This window comes from Miniopterus natalensis, chromosome 12 (genome assembly GCF_054644295.1).
Source record: "Miniopterus natalensis isolate mMinNat1 chromosome 12, mMinNat1.hap1, whole genome shotgun sequence".
Taxonomy (NCBI): Eukaryota; Metazoa; Chordata; class Mammalia; order Chiroptera; family Miniopteridae; genus Miniopterus; species Miniopterus natalensis.
In genome coordinates, this window is record NC_142092.1 from 62282219 (window position 1) to 62303217 (window position 20999).

At 48.3% G+C, this 20999-nt stretch overlaps 1 protein-coding gene across 2 annotated transcripts in view; it reads left to right on the plus strand.

Annotated features, from left to right (window-relative positions):
* Nucleotides 1-20999, plus strand: part of ASTN2 (astrotactin 2) — a 694472-nt gene that overhangs the window by 386436 nt on the left and 287037 nt on the right. For both annotated transcript variants that reach the window (XM_087822856.1, XM_087822857.1), the window contains exon 11: nt 17585-17735. In XM_087822856.1, coding sequence (XP_087678982.1) covers nt 17585-17735 — 151 coding nt within the window. The remainder of the gene's footprint in view (nt 1-17584; nt 17736-20999) is intronic.

Here is a 20999-nt window from a genome sequence, read left to right on the forward strand (position 1 = left end):
CCTTCTCCCCAGCTCCAGGCCACCACCCCGATCCAGCCTCGCTGCCCCTCACCTGGAGCCCTGCAGCGGTCTCCTGCCCGCCCTCCTATCCTTGCTCCTCTGCAGGCTGTCCTCCCCGAAGCAGCCACAGTGTCCCATTTGAACCTTAGGTTGGATCATGATTATCTTTTTCTCTGAGTCCTCCAGTAGATTGCCATTTCTTCCAGAGTAAAAGCTACAGCTCTTATATGATAGGGCACCTATTGCTTCTTAAACATTTTTATTTCTCACTGGTGTCCCCACTTCCCTCCTCAGGAGCGCTGATCTCATCATTCTTCAAATGCCCAGGCTCCTGTGCCCCAGGGCCTTTGCACTGGTGGCTCCTTCTGGGAAGGCTCATTCTCCTTCAATTTTTTGTTCAAATGCCATATTTTTGGGAAGACCTCCCATGATTATCTTATTTAAAACTGCCACTCTCACCCCACCCTCAGCACTCCATACTCCCTTATTCCGTTCTTATTTATTTATTTATTTTAGGTACTTATCACCTCTATCTTACTACATAATTTATTTATTTTTCATTTTATTGTCTGTTTTCTCCCCGTGGAGTGAAAGTGCCATGCTGGCAGGGGTCTTTAATTTCTTTTCTGAAGTATGCTTAGCACCTCGAGTGGTACCTAACACATAGTAGATATTTATGATAGGTTGCGTTTTCCAAAGACAACCACAACAATATCTCCCATCCCATGTGCACTTGTTACACTGTGACCTTGCCACTCCCCTCACTGAGTGTTAGGGTCTCTGTCCCATTTCCTTGAAACTGGCTTACTGTGTCTGAGCAGTACAGATGCTGCTCAGGTTTCAGTGGGGTCATGTCCCAATGAACCCATTGTAATTTGAAAATGTCATAAGTCAAAAATGCATTTAATACACCTAACCTACTGAACATCACAGCTTAGCCTAACCCACCCGAAACATGCGTAGAACACTTACATTAGCGTATAGCTGGGCACAGTCATCACAGACAACGAAATACCCTGTAGAGAACTGGTCCTCCACCCTGATGGTCGCCAGGCTGGCTGGGACCTGGGGCTCCCTGAGATGCTCAGCATCACAAGAGAGTATCATACCCCGTGCCGTGATCACTATCCCTGGAAAAGATAAACACCCGAAGTACTATTTCTACAGAATGTACATTGCTTCCGCACCATTGTAAAGTTGAAAAATTGTAAGTTGGACCATCGTAAATCGGGAACCATCTGTATTAAATTTGCCTTCAGAATGCACTGGGTCTCCGAGAGCTCTGCCCAAACACTCCCTCTATCAGGGCCGCCCTCGTAATGCACAGGAAGTAAATAAATGCCTTGGCCACAAATGAAAACATGAACACTTCTGAAAAGCCGGTTGCTTTCACATCCTAGCAACCGCCGAGGGGCCTCAAGTCAGCACCCGCCTAGCGAGCGTTCCCAGCTGACCCTGGATTCTAATCCCAGCTGCTCCCAGCTTAACTGAGATGCTGGGCAAATTACCCACCCTCTCTGAGCTTCTGCTACTGACCCTTAAAGGAGGAGTCAGGATGGTGGTTGGAATTACAATGAAGCAGGTGGCACTCATGGCAGGGCGCCTGCTCCTACTGTTCTGTGATTGCTACCGTGTAGCTGCTCTTTTCCTTTTTACGGTATCTCTCCCCCTTATCGACAGGGAATAGTATCTGAGACCCCCATGCCTGTCTGAAACCACAGATAGTACTGAACCCTATATATATGCGTTTTCTATACATATATTCCTATGATAAAGTTTAAAAATTAGGCACAGTAAGCAATTAACAACAATAACCAGAAAATAGAATCATTATAACAGTGTACTGTAATAAAAGTTATGGAAATGGCTTTGGGTGCATTATTAAGTAAAATAAGCATGACTGGAACACAAGCACTGAGACATCCCCACAGCTGATGTCATAAACGAGCAGGCTACCGAGTGACTAACAGGCAGGTAGCCTACGCAGCTCAGATGCGCAGGACAAAGGGGTGACTCACGCCCCGGGTGGCACTGAGTGGGGCGGCCTGAGATTTCCTCTCACTGCTCAGAACGACATTCAATTTAAAAACTTATGAATTGTTTATTTCTGGCATTTTCCATTTAATATTTTTGCACCTCAGTTGACCTCGGGGAACAGACACTGTGGAATGTGAAACCAGATAAAAGGGGACTGACTGTGCTTACGATGTGACCAGTTCTAAGTGCTTTGTCTAGATTGATTTATCTTCATAGCAACCCCTTGACAATGGTGGTATTATTACCCCTTTTTCATAGTTAAAACCGTGGGCTGTCTGGCTCCAGAGCCTGTCTTTTGTTTGTTTTTTAAATATATCTTTATTGATTTTAGAGAGAGGAAGGGAGAGAGAGAGAGATAGAAATATCATTGATGAGTCACTGATTGGCTGCCTCCTGCACGCCTCCTACTGGGGATCGAGCCCACAAGCCAGGCATGTGCCCTGACAGGGAATCAAACTGCAATCTCCTGGATCCTAGGTCAATGCTCAACTGCTGAGCCACGCCAGCCGGGCAGAGCCTGTACTTTTAAAAAATATATACATGTATGTATGTAAATTTTTATTATGAGAAATGATAACCATATACAAAAGTAGAAAGAACAGTGCAATGGATCCCCATGTGACCATCACCCAAGTGTAATAACCTCACTTCATGGCCCAGAACCCAACTGGCAATCAGGGGTCACCACCTGGCTCATCACAGCCCATTGACGTAGAGCCTACCAATGCTCAAGTGCCAGGTCCTATGCTTGCAGGCCGTGGGGCATTGTGCATATCCCTGTGCACATGCCTCCGTTTCCTCATCTGTCAAATGGGGATAAGACAGTCACTGCTTCACAGGTTTGTGGTGAGACAGCAGGTGGTAAGGGCCATGCTCACTGTTTGACACGCGGGAAACGTAGCATTCTTGGATTAATGATCCCCCTCCCTACTCTGATGGAAGCTGCAGAATGGCTGTGGTGGCCGAATGCCATTGAACAGTGGGTGTTCAGTGAATGCCTGTGAGTAAATGGAGGTGCAATGTCTTGTACCCCAGCCTAAAAGCTCCACCACATAGGGCTCATTGTCTTTCAACAGAGAAAGTTCCCTGCCCGAGTTAATAGGTAGAACTACTCAAAACCTTTTCAAAACATAAACAGCCTCTAACACAAATGTCAAGGTACCCCTGGCTACTGTTAGCAAAATAAACAGAACAGTGAATACATTAGCTACATCCACCCCGGGCATCGGGAGTCTTGGAACTTTGCTTTGATGGCTGGGAGCCTGCAGGATTTTTTCTAGATGGACTTGAATAGCTTTGTTTATGTGAGGGCTGGTGGAAAGCTGAGTACTTTCCCTGTTAACCTCCAGGCCAGAGTAAAATCACTAAGAGCGTTAATGATAAATTGTCTTTCTGTGAGCAGCTGCCTCAGGCAGGGCTGGATTCATATCACACCTCTGCCACTTACCAGCCAGGAGTAGGTCACTTTCCCTCTTGGAGACTCTGTTGTTTGTCTGTAACGTGGAGACCAGTCATCATGAGATTCCTTATGAGACTTAATGAGATAATCTTGCAGATTTCACCTCTGGTACCTCACGTCTTCTGTATCAACAGTGCCAGTCACAATTTAGCCACCTTTTTTAGGCAAGAAAACTGAAGCTCAGAGAGGTTAAGTGACTTAGTCAGAATCACACAGCTTTTGCAGGGTACTTCGTTTTAAGTTGTGCATGCCAATGGGCTATTTTATAGCTAAATGCTTGACTATCATTTAGGTAATGGTGGCGGGGAGGGTAATGAATAAATCCACTTTTGTTTTGTGCATGGAAGTGAGATGCCTGAGATGACGGGGAAGTGGATTCTTTTGATAATATCATAGAGTCACTGCAAGATTTCCTTTAACTACCACGTTGAGCTATTGCTGGCAATTTGAAGTGTTTATGTGAGTCCTGAGCAGCCGATCATCTGGGTGGCAGGTGCAGTTAAAAACATGGAATAAGAAGGAAGTTTATTTATAATGGGCCTGATGAATCTCCAAAATGAACTTGTCAGTCTGGCCAAGAAATGTAACAGTGAAGGAACAGGAAATTAATGATGGTTCCCGCGGCAGAGACAGGCGCTCCGCCCGCAGGCTCGTGATTTGCTGGCTGTCAGCACATTTCTCTCCCCCAGCCTGGCTGGTGGTGATCGCTGTCAATAGCAACTCAGGTCAATGCCTCAGAAACCGGATCGATCAGCTCGGCCTGTGCTGATTGATAGGAGCCTTAGCATCACCTGGAAAAGGAGGGGGAAAGGTGTGGGCTCCTTTCCCTCCTCCCTCCCTCCCTCCCTCCCTCCCTCCCTCCCTCCCTCCCTCCCTCCTCCCTCCCTCCTTCCTCTCTCTCCCCTGCAAACATTTATTATACTAGCCACATGTCATACCCAGTCCTGATCACTGAGGATACACAAATAAATTAGAAGAATAAATGTCAGGAGCAAACAACCTACTCGTACGCCCTGCGATGTGCCTCAGCAGAGACGGATCCAGGGTCCGGGCAGTCGGCGGGTGACGGCACAGCCTGAGTAATGCGGTAGATGGAGGCCCCGGCTTCATGGAGGAGGCGCTCGGTGAGCTGGGCTCTGGCAGGTGAATAGGAGTTCGCCAGGCAGCCATATGAGAGGAAGGCCATATCCACAATTCAGAGATGTGGTGGGAGAAACAGCACGTCCCCGCTCCCTCTTGCATTATTTCCTCGAAACTCCTCTTCTTTTCTCTCCTTTTGTTGCTTTCTTTCCCTCAGGAAGGAGCCTTTGGTGGATTTCAACATTGTCATTTTGGGGCAAGACAAAGAAAAATGTGAATGCTATATTCTTCATATGATTAATATGATGGAATATAATAGTAATATAATATAATTAATATAATAATATAATAATATAATATAATATAATATAATATAATATAATATAATAAATATAATATAATATAATAATGTAATAATATAAATTTCATATCAAGTAATACTTTGGGTATCTACCCTGTGCTAATAAAACCATTGGGAGGTCTCTGAGGGCAAGAAGTAGTGACTGTCTCTACACAGCTGCATCTAGCAGCCTGTACATAACAGGCATGTAATGAATATGTTTATTTTAGGATAAGCATCAGAGACTTTGCATATGTTACCTCTGATCTCGAGATACCTCAAAGGTGAATGGATGATATATACCGATACCTACATGGAGTGGTCAGAGTCATCCTTTTAAATGTAAATCAGACCATTACACTCCTTGCTCAAAACTCTCCAATGCCTCTGCTTTATACCTATGATAAAACCAAAGGCCCTTACTGTCACCGCCAAGATCCTCAGGGCCCTGCTGCTCCTCGCAGAGCCAGCCCCACCCCGCCTCTGGGCTGGGCACCCGCTGTTCCCTCTGCTTGTGTCATGCTTCCTTCTCCTGCTCCTGCTCCAGGGTCCTTTCCTCCGCCCCCAGGAACCTCTCTCTCGGCCCCTCCTTTGTTTCCTTCCCTCACTTACCGTTCTCTTACACTATGTCTGTATATGTTTGCGTACGCCTGTCTCCCAGGAACACAGCTGGCTCTCAGTAATCGCCCGTTGAGCTTGTCTTATAAAGTTATGTTTCTGTGTTTCTAAATTTAATCAATTCAGCAACCCTGCTACACAGGCATGAGTGTCCCCATATTCACATGACGGACTTAGAACACAATTAGCCACAACAAGCCAGCAGTGTATTGAGCACCAGTCCTACCCCAGATGCTGTGTCAATCACGCTGTACTTACTATCCCACTCGACTATCACGATGACCAGACAGGCCTTCCCTGACCACCTCCCTAACCCAGCACACTGCCTGCAACCCACGCAACACTCCCTAGCTGCCTCTGACCTAGTAACTGTTTAACACTAAAGCCACTGAGCTCTTCAAGCCTCGTTCATTTGTTTAAAGTTTCTCTCCCTGAGAGAAGGGACTTTTTTTAATACATCGTAGTCTTTGCTATACCTAGAACAATGCCTGCCATGCCATAGATGCTCAGTAAATAGCTTTTGATATTTCTGAAATGTCAAATCATTTCCCCCACCAAAATAGAAAACCCACTTTGCAAAAGAGGACAGCTTCCCACGCTGCTTGTGCGCAGTGAGCATTGGAGTGCCTCACAGACCCTGTGACTGGCCCACAGGCACCGTACCCGCCCGCTTCCTCCCCCAGGCTCCTGCTTTCCCAACCCCCAGGCCGGCCAGAGAGCGGCCGTGTGTAGAACAAGAGGACAGAGCAGGCTCGTGGGCGGATAACTGCATCTTCCTGGTGCCGTGGGTCTCGCTGACAGCAGGCCAGGGCTAGACGCTCTGCTGCCTGTTGTTGCAGGTCTGCCCAGATCCTTAAAACGTGGAGACAAGGGGGTAAGCATAGAAGTGAGGCGTCCGCAGCTCCCCAGTCCTCCCTGGACGGTTCCACAGAGAGCCTACCAACTATTTTTACATAAAGAACCGGTTTCCTTATTTTCCTGTAAAAGCCTAAACTAGCAGTAAGTGATAGTAGTAGACATTCAGTAGGCATTTGTTGAATGAATGAATGAATGAATGAATGAATGAACAGACTCAAATGAATGAGTAGACAACCCTGTTGAAAATAAGGTAACTGATCCCCTCACATCTGTCAGAAAGGCTGCCACCAATAAATCAACGCACAAGTGCTGGCCAGGATGTGGAGAAGGGGAGCCCTCCTGCACAGTTGGTGGGGGTGCAGACTGGTGCATCCACTGTGGGGAACAGTATAGAGTTTCCTCAAAAAATTAAAAATGGAGCTGCTGTATGACTTGCGATTCCACTTCTTGGAATTAGTCTTACAGGTTTCCAAAAAAACCTAAAAGACTAATTTGAAAGAATCTATGCAGCCCTATGTTCATTGCAGCATTATTTACAATAGCCAAGATTTGGAAGCAGCCCAAATGCCTATTGGTAGATGAGTGGGTAAAAAAGCTGAGGGACATTTATACAGTGGAATACTACGCAGCTGTAAAAAACGATAGCTTACCCTTTGCGACAGCATGGATGGACCTGGAGAGTATTATGCTAAGCAAAATAAAACAGTCAGAGAAAGACAAGTACCATATGATTTCACTTATATGTGGACTCTAATGTACAAAATAAACTAACAAACAAAATTGAAACAGACTCATAGATACAGAGAACAGACTGACAGCTGTCAGAGCAGAGAGGGTTGGGGAGTTGGGTGAAAAGGTGAAGCGATTAAGCAAAAAACAAAAAAAAACCAAAAAAACCTCATAGACACAGACAACAATTGGTGCTTACCAGAGGGAAAGGGGACGTGGGGGGAGGTAGAACAGGGCAAAGGGGGGGTAAGTGGTGATGGAAGGAGACTTGACTGGGGGTGGCGAACACACAATAAATATAGAGATGATGTATTATAGAATTGTACACCTGAAACCTACATAATTTTATTAACCAATGTCACCCCAATAAATTCAATGAAAATTTACAAAACAAAATAAGGCAACTGAAGCTCAGCAAAGGAAGCAACTTCCTCATATCTCTCACCTTAGCAGCAGAGCAGGGACTTGGACCTACTTCTCCATCCCAGGGTCAGTGGCTTTCTCCTGCACGCTTTGGCCTCCGAGACAGCACGGGTCCTCAGTGTTAGGCCCGGGTTTGTAAGCGACACCGCTCCTAGGCAAAGCCCATCTGCCCGCCCGATTGGCCGTGAGATTAAATCTACCCAACAACTCTATTAACATTGGCCTCCAAGTACCTTCTCTGCTTTTTCTTCTCCCCTCCTACTTGCTCCATGCTCTCCCAGAGGGAGACAAGCCATGACGAGGGGATGCCTTTCTCCCCTCGCCTCTGCCCTCTGCTGGGCTCTCGCCAAGGGCACAGGTATTCTACAGGGGACATTCAGAGACCTGCTGGGGAGAAGTGCCCCTGGGAGCACAGCTGGATACCTGTTATGGCTCCCTTTTAAGGAACTATGGGACCCTGCATGACTTGACCACCCTGACCCTCAGTTTTCTCATCTTTAAAATGGGGAAATGAGATCTACCTTATAGGACTGACCTGAAAAAAGGTCTATGAGCACCTACAGCACAGGCTGGTGGGCATCGTTTTTCCTGCCCACCTCTCACCTGTATAATAGGCTCACCCCCACTTCTCTCCCCTCTCCCCTACTCTGTGCTGCCCTCTAATGCCTGCCCTGCCTTTCTCCCCCTTTCTTCCTCTTTTCCCCCTCCTCCTCCTCACCATCATCATTCTCATCTTTCTTTGAGCCAATGTGTTGCTGCCTCCTCCAGGAAGCCCTCTCCACCCAGCCCTTGAAGAATTTGTCGCTTCCCCTTGGGAACCTCACAGTGTATTTTTGTGTGTCTGTGTTACGTGTTCACTCTGCTTCATATTATAAAACCTTTATTTGTTGTCTGTGGTTTCAGCCTGCGCACTTCTTGAGGGAAGGGACTTTCTCTGGGCACCTGTGCGAGTTGGGTATCTAGCAGATGGCCTGGTACCCAGTAGGTGCTGAGGAATGGAGAAACGCATTCCCACTGCAGTACATTGGCAGCTCTAAGTGTGGGTAGCTGCTACAAATGTGTCTCCCTAGAAGGAACAGAGGGGGGACAGAGAGGGGCTAGCGTCTGCATCTTAGCACAAGGTACATAGCCTTGTTTATTTCCCGCAGCACCCCAGCCATCCCGCAAGGAAGCGTTGCAGTGATGCAGGCACAGAGGAGGACACTGAGCCTCGGAGAGAGAGGCCACTCCTGCAAGCACACAGCCTTGAGAACTTAAAAAATTTTTTTTTTTCTGAATCCAAAGTCTGTCCTTTCACTGCTGCACATGTGTCCCTCCAGGAAAGAATGATTTTGGTGTGATCATAGTCGAATTTTAATTTCCTGTCTTTTCTTATCTAGACCTACGATTTTGGTTCTGTTCACAGACTGACGGATACTCAGGGAAAGCTGTCTCCATCAAAATGTCAGTCTCGGCAGGGGCTCTCCACCTGGGGCCCATGCTGGAGGTCCATGAAACTACATGGGGAGATGACACATTTTCACTTTCCCAGTCTCTCATTGCAATTTAGCGTTTCCTTCTATTTATTATTTCATTTGCTGCAGATGTCTTAAAATATAGGTTATGTTTATCACTACTTCCAATTTGTGGTTGTTATTACCTCTGTTACTAGATCTTTTTATTTCATGTGTCAATAAAGAAGCATACACATTATTAGAGTACAGTTGGCTTTTTAAAAACCTGTTTTGATAAGTGGTTTCTTTTGTAACACTTTCTGCATTTGATTTTCTGCATTTAAAAACATAATTTTAAGATGTGGCCCATTTGCTTCTCCAGACTGACAAAGGATCCCTGTTCTCTAGGCCTGAGTAATTTTTAGGGTTGATGTCAATAAAGCAGGCTATTGGTAGTAACAACCACCACCGCAATGAAAGCCAATGCTTTGTGGAGTGGTTCATGTAAGTTTGCATTCATTCGCTCACTCATTTATTCACTCATTCATTCACCTTTCCAGTAAACAGCTGGGTGCCTGTGATATTCCAGGCACTGTTCCAGGTGCTAGGCTGCAGTGAGCATGACTGAGCCCCTGCCTTCAAGGAGCTTTTGATTATCTCATGTAACCGCCATGGTAACCTGAGGGTTAGGTGTGAGGAAACTGAGATTCAGCGTTTGAATAACTCATTCAAGTTTTCTCAGCTAATAAGTAGCAGGACCTGAGATTGAACCCAGGGCTTCTTCGTGGTAACACAGTGGTTTTTATTTCTGATTTCCCTGCCGATTGCTTAAGTGGCTTGATTTCCTTAGACGCAAAACAATAGGAAGAGTAGAACCAATGGATATTCCCCACCCCTGTCCTGCATGCTTATATTTCCACCTTGGCCTTCTTGGGGAGCGACATGTTATTAGAAATTGGAGCAGGAAGGACCCTTGAAGGTCACCTCATCATTTTAGAAATGTGGAGCCTGAGGCCCAAAGAGGGTAGAGGGTCACCTGGAGGGACATAGCACAGTGAGGCAGAGCTGGACCCCTCCGGCCAATGCTCCTCTTGCCAGCGGACACAGCCCACTTGTTCTCTAATGGGGGGCTCCCCCGGCTGCATGGCAACCCCCTCTGCCATCCCAGATCACCAGGCCTCCGTCTTCCCTGGGCAGCAGGCACACTGCCTGCTGGGCTTTCTGAGCGGCTGGTCCTGAGAACCCAGTGGCCTCCCACTTCTGCAGCCCATCTTAATGAGCTTCTCTCTGAGACGAGAGCGCTGTGCGGGGCTCTCAATGACTCCATGTGGGTATTTCATGAATAAATAATCCTCAAGCCTCAGCATTAGTCCCTGAAACTCTCTTTTTTTCCCCTTTTTAATATGATGATGGGATTTTCAAGGGTTAGGAAAAGGGGGAGGTGGGGCGAGGCGGAGGATTTCTATGACTGAACAGTCGGAGCAAGTACGGGGAGGAGGGGACAGCTTTTTGCCATGGAATGGTGGCCTCGGAGATCAGACAGACTCCACGGTCATTGTACATGCAAGGGTGAGGTGGGAGTGCGGTGCAGGTCGTGCTCTATCTGACGCTTGGGGGGAAAGCCCTCGTGTGACAAAACTTCATCAGGCCGCTGGCTGGTTTGGCTTCAGAGCCTGACACTGTGCAGGGAAATCTGCCGCCCCCCCCCCCCCCCAGTTCCCTAGATGGGCCCCTCTGTAGTCTGCTCTCATAGTATCCTGTCTTTTTAAAGCATCATTCGTGGTTTATATAGTATATCTGCCTAGACATAAGCATAGAATAAATATAAATATAGGCATAGGCATAGATATAGAAGAGATACATAGTATAGACATAAACATAGATATGGGTATAGATATATAGACAGATAACATGTAGGCATCGATACAGGCATGCATAGATATAGACATATATAGACATAGACATAGGTGTAGATATAAACATCGGTATAGGCCTAGAGACACGTCCTTGCTGGTGACTCTTCCGTTAACTGAACTGTGAGTTCCAGCAGGGCAAAGCCTGTCTGATTTTATCTTCTCTGTACCCCTAACCTCCAGCCCGCGTGGCCCGTGCTGAGGAAATATCTGTGAGATGAACAAATGCGTCTCCAAATCACGCCAGCCCTTGGTTAAGGTCCTGTCTGGGCCTGGTGACGATGAGAGTCTTTTACAAAATCTTTTCTCTCGCTGCGTGCTGACCACGACCCTGTGAGTTGAAGGGCATTGTCCCCGTTTCATAGAAGGGCAATGGACACTCAGAATCATGTTCCCTTTGCCCCCAAGACCAGCAGCAGCGGGGTCCCACTGGACCCTCCTCTTCCCGCACCGGCTGCGCTTGTTCGGTGGGCAGCCGGGGCTCGCCCCGCGCGGGGAAGTGGGCGGCGAGCGGGGGGCTCTGCACGCAGGAAGCCCGCAGCCCCTCAGAGGCACAGACGCGCGCAGGAAGCTGCGCGGCCGCCCTGCGCGGCAGTGTGTATTCTTGACCTAAATTAGTGCAAACCGTGCTCGCTAGAGGAAGGGGAACGGGAAGTGTCGGCTGCGCCCCCGTCTCAGAATGCCCAAGTGGGAAGGAGGCAGGCAGGACACCGCCGGGCCTGGAGTGGGACCCACCGGAGCAGAGCCCAGCTCTGCCTTTGGCCCGCTGCTGGCACAGGGCACGCCGCCCACCTCTGTAAGTGCCAGGCCCTGCCTGCAAGTACGTGCAATTCCTTTTAAATCAACAAAATGGGGATACAAATAAGCACTCCCTCGCGGGGCTATGGCAAGAAATGAGATAATCCATGCTAAGGCAGATTTCTCATGTCCTAGTTCTCATAGGCACTTGTTACTGTCACTGTGATGTCGTGGAAGCTTGACTGTCCTGCACAGCCGTCCCCGAGACGAGCCGTCCCCCTGAGCTGGCACCCCTGCCGTGGCAGCAGCAGGACCTGGGGACAGCAGCCCCCTGCCCAGCGGCTGCTTTTAGAGCCTTTGGGTGGCCGCGCAGAGTTCACGGGTTGACGTCTGGAATCACCAAGGCCTGGGACTCAGAACCTCGTCCAGCCTGGCTGCCCCGGGCTTGCCACCGCCGTCCTCAACGCCGCGGCCCCCTTGCCTGGCTGCGGCTCCCCCAGTCAGGGCACATACACCCTCTTCTGCCTCCAGGCCTTGGCACAACCTGCCCCCTCTGCCTGGATGCCCTTGTCCCATGCCACCCTCCTTCATTTGGCTCATCTTTGGTCCCTGCTCATCTTTTATGTCTCGATATTGCCGCCTCCAAAAAGCCTCGTCTGAGCCCCCACTTCCAAGGTGTGTGGGGAGGGGAGGCTCTTCTTTATGGTCCTATTGCCCCAGTTTTATTGCTAGTTTAGCTTTTTTGTTTGCTTGTTTGCACCGTATGTCACACTGTTCCTGTGTCCCCCAGGAATCAGCACAAATTAGGCATCAGTGAAAAACTTCAAATGAGTAAATGGACAATATGGGGCCCAGGTTCACCTTCCCATCTCCTGCCTTGAGCTCCTTCCATTCTCAAGCCACACTTCTTGCAGCTCTGAGGGACATCAAAATGGCATTAATCACTACAGGTTATTGCACACTTTTTGTGTGGGGGGACATTTTACATATGTTATCTAATTTATTTCTCATTCTAACTCTGCCAGCTAGGTTTTAATATGCCCATTTTTCAGGTGAGAAAATGGAGGCTCAGAGTTTAAGGTCTCATAGTGAGTGAGTCTGAGAGACAGGCCTGCCTCCTCTCTACTCTTCTGCACTGTAGCTCATGCTGTGGGTGCTCAGAGGGCTCCCTGAAACCCAAGGCAGGTGGGGTGGGAGGGAAGCTTGATTTTTATCAAGCTCTGTTATTGGTTCCTCCCTCCCTGGGATCTCAGGAAACAAGATTGCCTGTTGTTATCAGAGAATGATTAGTCTGCACCCTGGGGGCTTTGTCACTGTCTGGGCCCCCTGTCATCCATTCACACCTCTCTCTGAGTGGCACAGACCTCTCCTGGTGTTTATTAAGAGCAGGCCATGCCAACATCTGTTCCCAGCCACCCTGCCTAATGCTCACCGGGCTGGGGGCTCAGCTGACTTGGCCAGATGGAACCCAGGTGATGCATTCACACTGGAGCCATCAGGTAGGGAGGGAAGGCAGCCTTACTCAGCCTGGTGAAGTCTGGCAGACTCAGTTTTGAAAGCAGTTTTACCAGAAAAAATAATTAGGATGTCACAGCTGCTTGGAAGTGTCTTGGACAGTGTCTGAACTTAATAGGTGCAGAAGTAGAGACAGAGAGTGGCCAAAGGAGAGCCATCATCTTAATCAGCTCAGTACCTGGCATGCACTAGGTGGTCAAATGTTTGTCCAGTGAATGAACGATGAGAGGCTTTGCATTGGGTTTTAGAGTTTGGAAAACATGTCTCTATGCACTGTGTCAGTGCCTTCTCAAAATAATTCTACATGGTTGGGAGCTGGAAAAATGTTCTCACTTTACAGATGAGAAGGCTGGGGTTCCGAAGAAACTTCATGTAGGAGAAAGAATGTAGGTTCTGGTGTTGGACATACCTGGGTTCAGTCCTGACTCCACACTGACCTGTAGGGTTTCCCATGTAAAACAGGAACTAGTAATCCTGCCCACTGTGTCTTCTTGTAAATAGTTTTACTGAAAGAGCCATACTCATCCATTGCATTTCATATATTTTCACTGCATATTTTCTACAGCCACTTATGTGCCATAAAAGCAGAATTGAGTAGTTGGGACACAGACTGTGTGGCTGGCAGAGCCTAATATATTTACTATGGATTCCTGTATAGAAAAGCTTGCTCACCCCTGTTCTGCCTGGGGTGTGTTAAGCACTTAATTAATGTTGGTCTTTTCTTCTCTCTAATGAAGAAGTGGCTTCCTTATGATGTGATTTCTGGCAAAGCCAGACTCTCACGCAGATCTCCCCGTCGCCCAGCTCGCCTCCACCCCCAGGGCAGCTCCCCTGATCCCTTTGCCCTCTGTGGGTGGGTGGGACAGCTCCAAGCTCAAGTAGACCCCATCCTGGCCTCGGGAGGATGCAGCCAGCGTGAGGGCTCGAGTCCTGCGTTAGGAGGATGCCAGCGTCTGCCTCGGCCTCAAGCTCCTTCTGTAACGGCACCCAGATCCTTCATTTTCCCAGCCTGACACAATCGCTTCTCTAGACAGTAACAGCCCCAGTGTCAGGTCTTTGTGTTTTTTAAATAATGTTCCCGATGTAACTGATGTTTATTCAGAATCAGTCCTTTCAGAAACTAACAGCCTCCTAATTTGTGCAGCAAGCTGTCTCCAGGTTCCCGGGAAGGGGCCTTTTTTTGTATTTTTCTTCCTTTCCTTTGTTCCTCTCCGGCGTCCTCCGTGTCTCCTCTCGCTGTCTCTGTTCTTCTCCACGCACGCAGTGTTTTTATCTGCAGTGTCGCCTCGGCCTTTCTGTCTCCTCCCCCACCCCTTCCCCTCCACACTGCACACATTTGTTCTGTTTACTTCCTTCATGTTTGCTCCATTTTGAATCTCTGTGTTTAGTTTGTTTCTCCCTCTCTGTCTTTCTACTAATCTAATTTTATCTTTGTCTCTCTTGCCGCATACTTTGCCTCCATGCTCCTCTGTTTTAATCTCTATATGATATTCTTCTGGATCCATCCATCCACCCGTCCGTCTGTCCATCCGTCCGTCCATCTGAATATCCACCCATCCACCCATTTATCCATCCACCCATCCACCCATTTATCCATCCATCCATCCATCCATCCATCCATCCATCCATCCATCCATCCATCCATCCATCCATCCATCCACCTGTCCGTCCGTCCATCCATCCATCTGAATATCCACCCATCCACCCATTTATCCACCCATCCATCCATCCATCCATCATCCATCCATCCATCCATCATCCACCCATCCGTCCATCCATCCATCCATCTGTCCATCTTCTTCTGGATGACTGTTTCTGCCTCTATGTTTCTCTTCTTTCTTTTTCGTGGTTTCTGTACATGTTTGTCTCTTGTCTCATTCTCACACTTTGACAGAGGGAGATTGTCTCTCCCTCTGTCTCTATCTCCTCCTCTCATTCCCCACGTATTCTTCCCCCTCTAAGGATATTAATATGTAGTAGCCTTCACGTGGTCTCAGGATAACCAACTCTTTCCATGATTCAGAAGTGACAAGTCCCCAGGGCCCCGCTTCAGGAACTGTTCCTTCTTCCCCCACCCGTCACCCGCCGCACTCGATAGGAAGTTAGGGAGGAGGGCTAACGGCAGCTCTCTCAGCGTCCGCTCCTTGGTCCCGGCGCCACACCCAGAGCACGGAGGATTCGGACTGGGAACCCCGAGGTGCGGGCGGGCAGGGCGTGTGCTGCTGGAGAGACTTGGTAAAAGGACTGATGGGTGGAGACTGCAGCCACGCCTTCTGGTGTTTTCTTTGTTTCATTTGAAAAACATTTTACATAGTACAAGTTCTTACCAGGCCTTGTGCTGAGGGCTAAACACGGATGAGTAAAGCTTGGCCCCTTCATGGCAAAAGCTTACAGTCTCCAGTCTTTCTAGGAAATCGTGGAGCTGATGATTAAAATCAGTAAGATAATAGAATAAACAGTGTCCACAAATGGAAAAGGAATCAGTTCTGGTTGTGGGGGCAGAGAAAGTTTCACAAAGCAGGTCATGCAGAATAAGCTCTGGGGAGCAGAGTCCTGACCCGTGTCACTGCTGCATCCCCAGTACCTAGAGTGGTGCCCGGTACACGGTAAGCACTCGAAAATCACGTGCAGTATATGAACGAATGAATGAATGAATGAATGAATGAATGAATGAATGAATGGATTTCAACAGTTTTGGAGGATTCTTAGGAGTGTGTCAGGGAGAAAAGTTAGAGATGAGCATCCTAGACAGAACAGCATGGTTAAGGATTCGGGGAGGTGAAGGTACACACTGTGTTCAGGTTCCCTCTTCAGACCTGACGCACCCATCCCGAGATCATGGCCGATGGTCCGCACTGTGTCCCTTACTGGGCATTGCCTTCGGCCACAGGGAACTGCTTCACCCAAGGGTACCTCCTTCCAGATGGCAGCCCTTGCCAGTGAGTGGCTGACATGATGTCAAGGCCTGGATCCCTTGCCTCTTCTCGGGGCCCCTGTAAAGAGCCCTCCCACCTTCCTGAGAGCTCCCCACAGGACCCGACTGGGGCCTATGATCTACATAGAATCAACCGCATTGTAGGCCAGCCTCTCCTTTGCCCAGTCCTGCCCTGCTTATTTCCTCCAAGTGGATCCCAAGAGGGTTCCTTGATAACCCCCTATAGGCAACTCTGTTCCAGAGTCTGTCTACAGGGAACCAGACCTCAGCTTGCGTATTTAGGGAATGAAAGGGGCCTGTGGTGAGCAGATAGAGAATATGAGAGCAGGGTAACTGTAGCCGGGCAGGTGGGCAGGGGCCAGATTATAAAGGACCTTGAAAGCCAAGGAAACTACTTTAGATTTTCTTCTATAAGTAATGGAGAGCTATTGACCAGTGGGGTACCTAATTAGAGCCGGAATTTAACCTGTTCGCTGGCAGTTAGTATGAAAGATCGGACAGCAGGCAGGAAAACTGGAGACAGGAAGTAAGCTAGGAGACCAAAATCTGGAGCTCCGAGCCTGAGGAGGGAAAGGATGGGGAAAGGCATGAAGGGTTATCCAGAGACATCACTAGTAGCACTCATCACCCCTTCTTGCTACATGTAGATATACCGGCGTCTCCCCTTTCACAATTCTGGATTCCACGAGTCACACATCATGGAAGATACAATGCCTCTTCTCACTGCCTGTGGGGCCCCTTTAATACCTCCTGCAACTGTGGGCATCTTAGATGTTCCAGTGCTAGAGTAATCCTTGTGTGGACCTTTCTCAGGAAAACAGACTCCAGAAACTTCCATCTGTATCTCTCATCTAAGAGAATTTTGGAAGAGCCATGAACCGTGGTACCTAGTCCAGCTTTATCTCTTGGGAACCTCATTTGGGGGGAATTATGTGTTTGCCTAGAATCCCAGAACCTTTCCAACAGCTGTTGTGACCAGTCTTTCAGTTTATATCCATGAAGTCAGAATGGTAGGGGTGTGCCCATTTAGAAGAGTTACCATGGGGAGGTCTGGCATGTGTAGAAACATAAATGATGCAAGTTAAGAGCTGGGCAGTGGGAGGGGGTTGGCCCAAACCTCCATTCCGCCCCATCCCAAGGTGGTGGCCATCAGCAGGAGATGTCTTCACCTTTCTGAGCCACGGTTCCCTTACTGGTTGACTGGAAGTTGGGTGCCTTCCTTCCAAAATTATGAAGATTCATGAAATAAAGGGCATAAAGTTCCAAGTACAATCTTCTTTTATCACAACTAGACACACATCATGCCATATAATGATGCAACTATTGGACTGGTTTTCTTTCCTTTCCTTCTTTTCTCTTTAGGTATGTTTTTGTATCATTTTCTTGATTATAAATATCATAAACGATGATATCGAATGTAACGAGTGCACATTTAAGTTGTTTTTTTTTTAAAAGAGCTAACGATCCAGATGTCCCTGGGGTTTAACCATCCCCTTTCTCTCCAAGGGAAGAAGCGATGCTGTCCACGTACTTTGAAACCATCAACGACCTGCTGTCCTCCTTTGGGCCGGTCCGCGACTGCTCTCGGAACAACGGGGGCTGCACTCGGAACTTCAAGTGCGTGTCTGACCGCCAGGTGGACTCCTCGGGCTGCGTGGTAAGTGCCAACGACTCGTGAGTGAGGTGCGCGCCCAGGCGCCCAGGCTGCCTGCGGGAGCCCCCTGCCTGCCAGGGGCCGCTGGCCACTGCTCACCGCTCCGACCTCGGTGGCCTTCAGTTTCCTCACCTGTAGAGTGGGACGATTAAACCTGCCTTGTAGAATTGTTGAAAGAATGAAATGAGAACATTAGTCCCCAGTATATGACAGGTCCCTGAGAGCTCCGGGCTTCGGGAAGCCTGCGGCTCGTTGGGGAGTGGGGTGGGACACGGCACGTCTTATCTCTATTAATGGGGGTGCGTCACCATGAATGTCCAGAAGAGGAAGTTTTAGCTGAGACCTAAGGTTGGTAGAACGCTTGCTGGGGAAGCTGGTGTTGGAACTGATCTCACGTACCTTAGGAAAGGAGCAGGGATGGCTAACGCACGGAGAGGATGGCAAACTTGTGAGTACGGAGCTTTATTTAGTGTCTCATGTGGAATAGGACACCGAAGACATGCGTGGCCTACAGAAGAGGGTGTCAAGCTGGGCGATTTTCCCCCGTAGGAATGACCTTATTTCAAATGTGGGTATCAGGATTCCACGCCAGAAATTTTGATTCTGTAGAGGAGCTTTGGTCCCAGAAACCTGGATTTGTAACAGTTTAATGAGTGTTTACATGTGGGGGAGGCAGGGGGACCTTGGAAGCCGACTCGAGAAACGTTGCCCTACAGGCTAAGCTCCTTACCCTGGCATTCATCGCCCTTCTTGATTTGGTTCCCTTTACTTCATTTTACACTAGAGCCAAATGGAGCTAATTAAAGGTCATTCTGTGAACATACACTTCCCTGTTTACTGCCTCAGGGCCTTTGCTCAGGCTGTTTTATTTGCCTAAAGTGAATTGCTCCCCCAGCCCATTTAGCAAACAAGTAGATGCCTATCCAGAGTCCCTTCCTTTATGAAGCTGTTCCCATCCCCCACTTGGAGAAGAGACTATGTTTTTCTGACGATCATCACGGTTCTCTGTACCTGCATCTGTTCTATCACCTGTGATGATTTATAGCACAGCCTGGCTTTTTTCAGGTTTAATCTCAACTAACAAGCTGAGGGAGAGACCGTGGAATCTGTGGATCCAACTCAGCACCCCAATAGTGCCCACCTGGGTAAATGAGGAAGGAAGGAAAAAGGGTGGGGAGGCAGGGTTGGCCCGGGAATGGGAGTCCCTGCTCTGCACTAGGCTCTTGGGAAGCGGGCTCTTAAGGTGCCAACACATGGCTGGGAAATAGACAACGGCCAGGAGACCAATAAGGAGACGTTTCTAGAGAATGAGATGGTGCAACGAAACCCTATTTTAGACTCAAAGATCAGCGTATCCACAGAGGTGGATGGGCCATTGGAGATTTTATTGATTAGAAATCTAAGGATTGTAAATGAGAGAAGCTCAATAGAAACTAGTTTAGGCAAAAAGAGGTCGTATATTGGCTCAAATGGAAGTGCAGGCTCGGGAGGACTGAGAGGCTCAAACAGTGTCTTTGGGATCGCTCTCCTTCCCTTAGCTCTGCTTTCCTCAGGACGTGTCCTTCTCTGGCCAGCCATGCCCTCTGCACTCAGTGAGTCCTGCAGGGCGCGGAGACCTCTCTCCTAGCGCCCCCTAAAGTCACAGGATTCCACCTCAGTGGGCCAGCTGGGTTTCCAGGCCCATCCCTGTACCAGTCACTGTGGTCAGGGGGAAGGATGGGGCTCATCCCAGAAACAGTCATTCCCTGGGGCTTGGGCCAAGCGCACCTAAAATATGTGGTAGTGAGCTGGGGGAAGGCATAGACTCAAGGAAAAGTAGGGTGCTAGCAACAGAAAGAGGGGCTGTGGATGCGAGGTCAGTGTGCACCAGCAGCCACATGCTACAGGGTATTGCAAACCAACCCTTCCTTTTGCATATCGGAAAAGCGAGGCCCAGTGAGGGAGAGGAGGGCTTGCCCAGGCCTTAGGGCTAGTCAGTGGACAGACAACTCAAAAGGATGTCCCAAGTCATTGGTGTTGCCTCCAAACCATGAGACTGATATTTCTGAAAGCATTAATCTGCCTGTCTCTTTTCCCTTTTCCCATCAGTTCTTTTTTCCTGGACTAATTAAGCTCCTTCCTGAGGGTAGATATCCCAGGAGAATGAACCCTCAGAACGCCGAGCGGTGTGCGTGCGCGTGTATGTGTCTAGGCAAGAAATGTCTTTTTTCCTCTCATTAATGTAAACTGGAAAAATGAAGAGAAAGAGAGAACAAAAGGACATTCAGTCCCTGGAGGTGGAGAGAAATTTCAACAGTCTGATGAGGTTGTCAGGGAGCTTCCTCTCTAGATTAAGGATCTGATGTTGAAGCTGCAACTCCAGGGCTCGGTGGATGTAAGGCAGGCTTTCTCTCCATGACTTCAGAAGAGACAGATAAATACCGGCTTTCACACTGAAATGTAAAATCTCTCTCATTTCTCTGTATGCTCTTCATCACGCCTGCAAAGAGAAACTTTTTCTAACAGCCCCTCTTTTAATAAACGCCATATGGCAAAAAGAAATCATTATACCTTATATTTTTAGAACGCTTTTAGAGCTCTCAAGGCACGTCTGCACCCAATGACTAACTCATCTTTAGGGCAAACCTGGACGGTAGCTTCCCTCAGCAATGTGGAGAGCAAACGGACTTTTCAAGGTTTCACCCCAAGGTAGCAGGATGGAGGCCAAGAACATGTCTACAGTGTCATGATTAGTGCCAGAGTCACTTTGGGTTGCTCTCCTGTGGACCGGAGAGGAGGTGGCGGCAAAGAACATTAGAAACGAGGCTGGTCCGGGTGAATTGGGCGTAGGCCCTGAGTTGGTCCTGGGAGAGCTTTACAATCTATGTTGACCTCATTAGCCTCAGTTCATTAATCTTTTTAAAAGGAAGCAATTGCTCTTAAACCCACAGGTTTCTCTGAAAAATCAAAGAACGCCGCGGTAAATTATTTGGGATTTACAAAGTGCTATTTATGTGTGAGATGATGGGACCACAATTACTGATGCCTTTATGTTCTGGATATGACATCTGGGGCCACAACATTTCAGGAGCAAACCGTATTTAATTTTTTTAGCGTTTCGGTAACCGAATTCCATTTTTGTTTTGCTCCTTTCATGGGTAGTAGAAACTCACTTCTAGATAATTTAGGTTTCCTGCCCCGTCTTCTTCCTGAACATCCAAGCTCAGGGGGGCTGGTGCATGCCTAAGGCATGGCGGCCAGGAGACGCTTTGTGCTGGACCGTCGCCT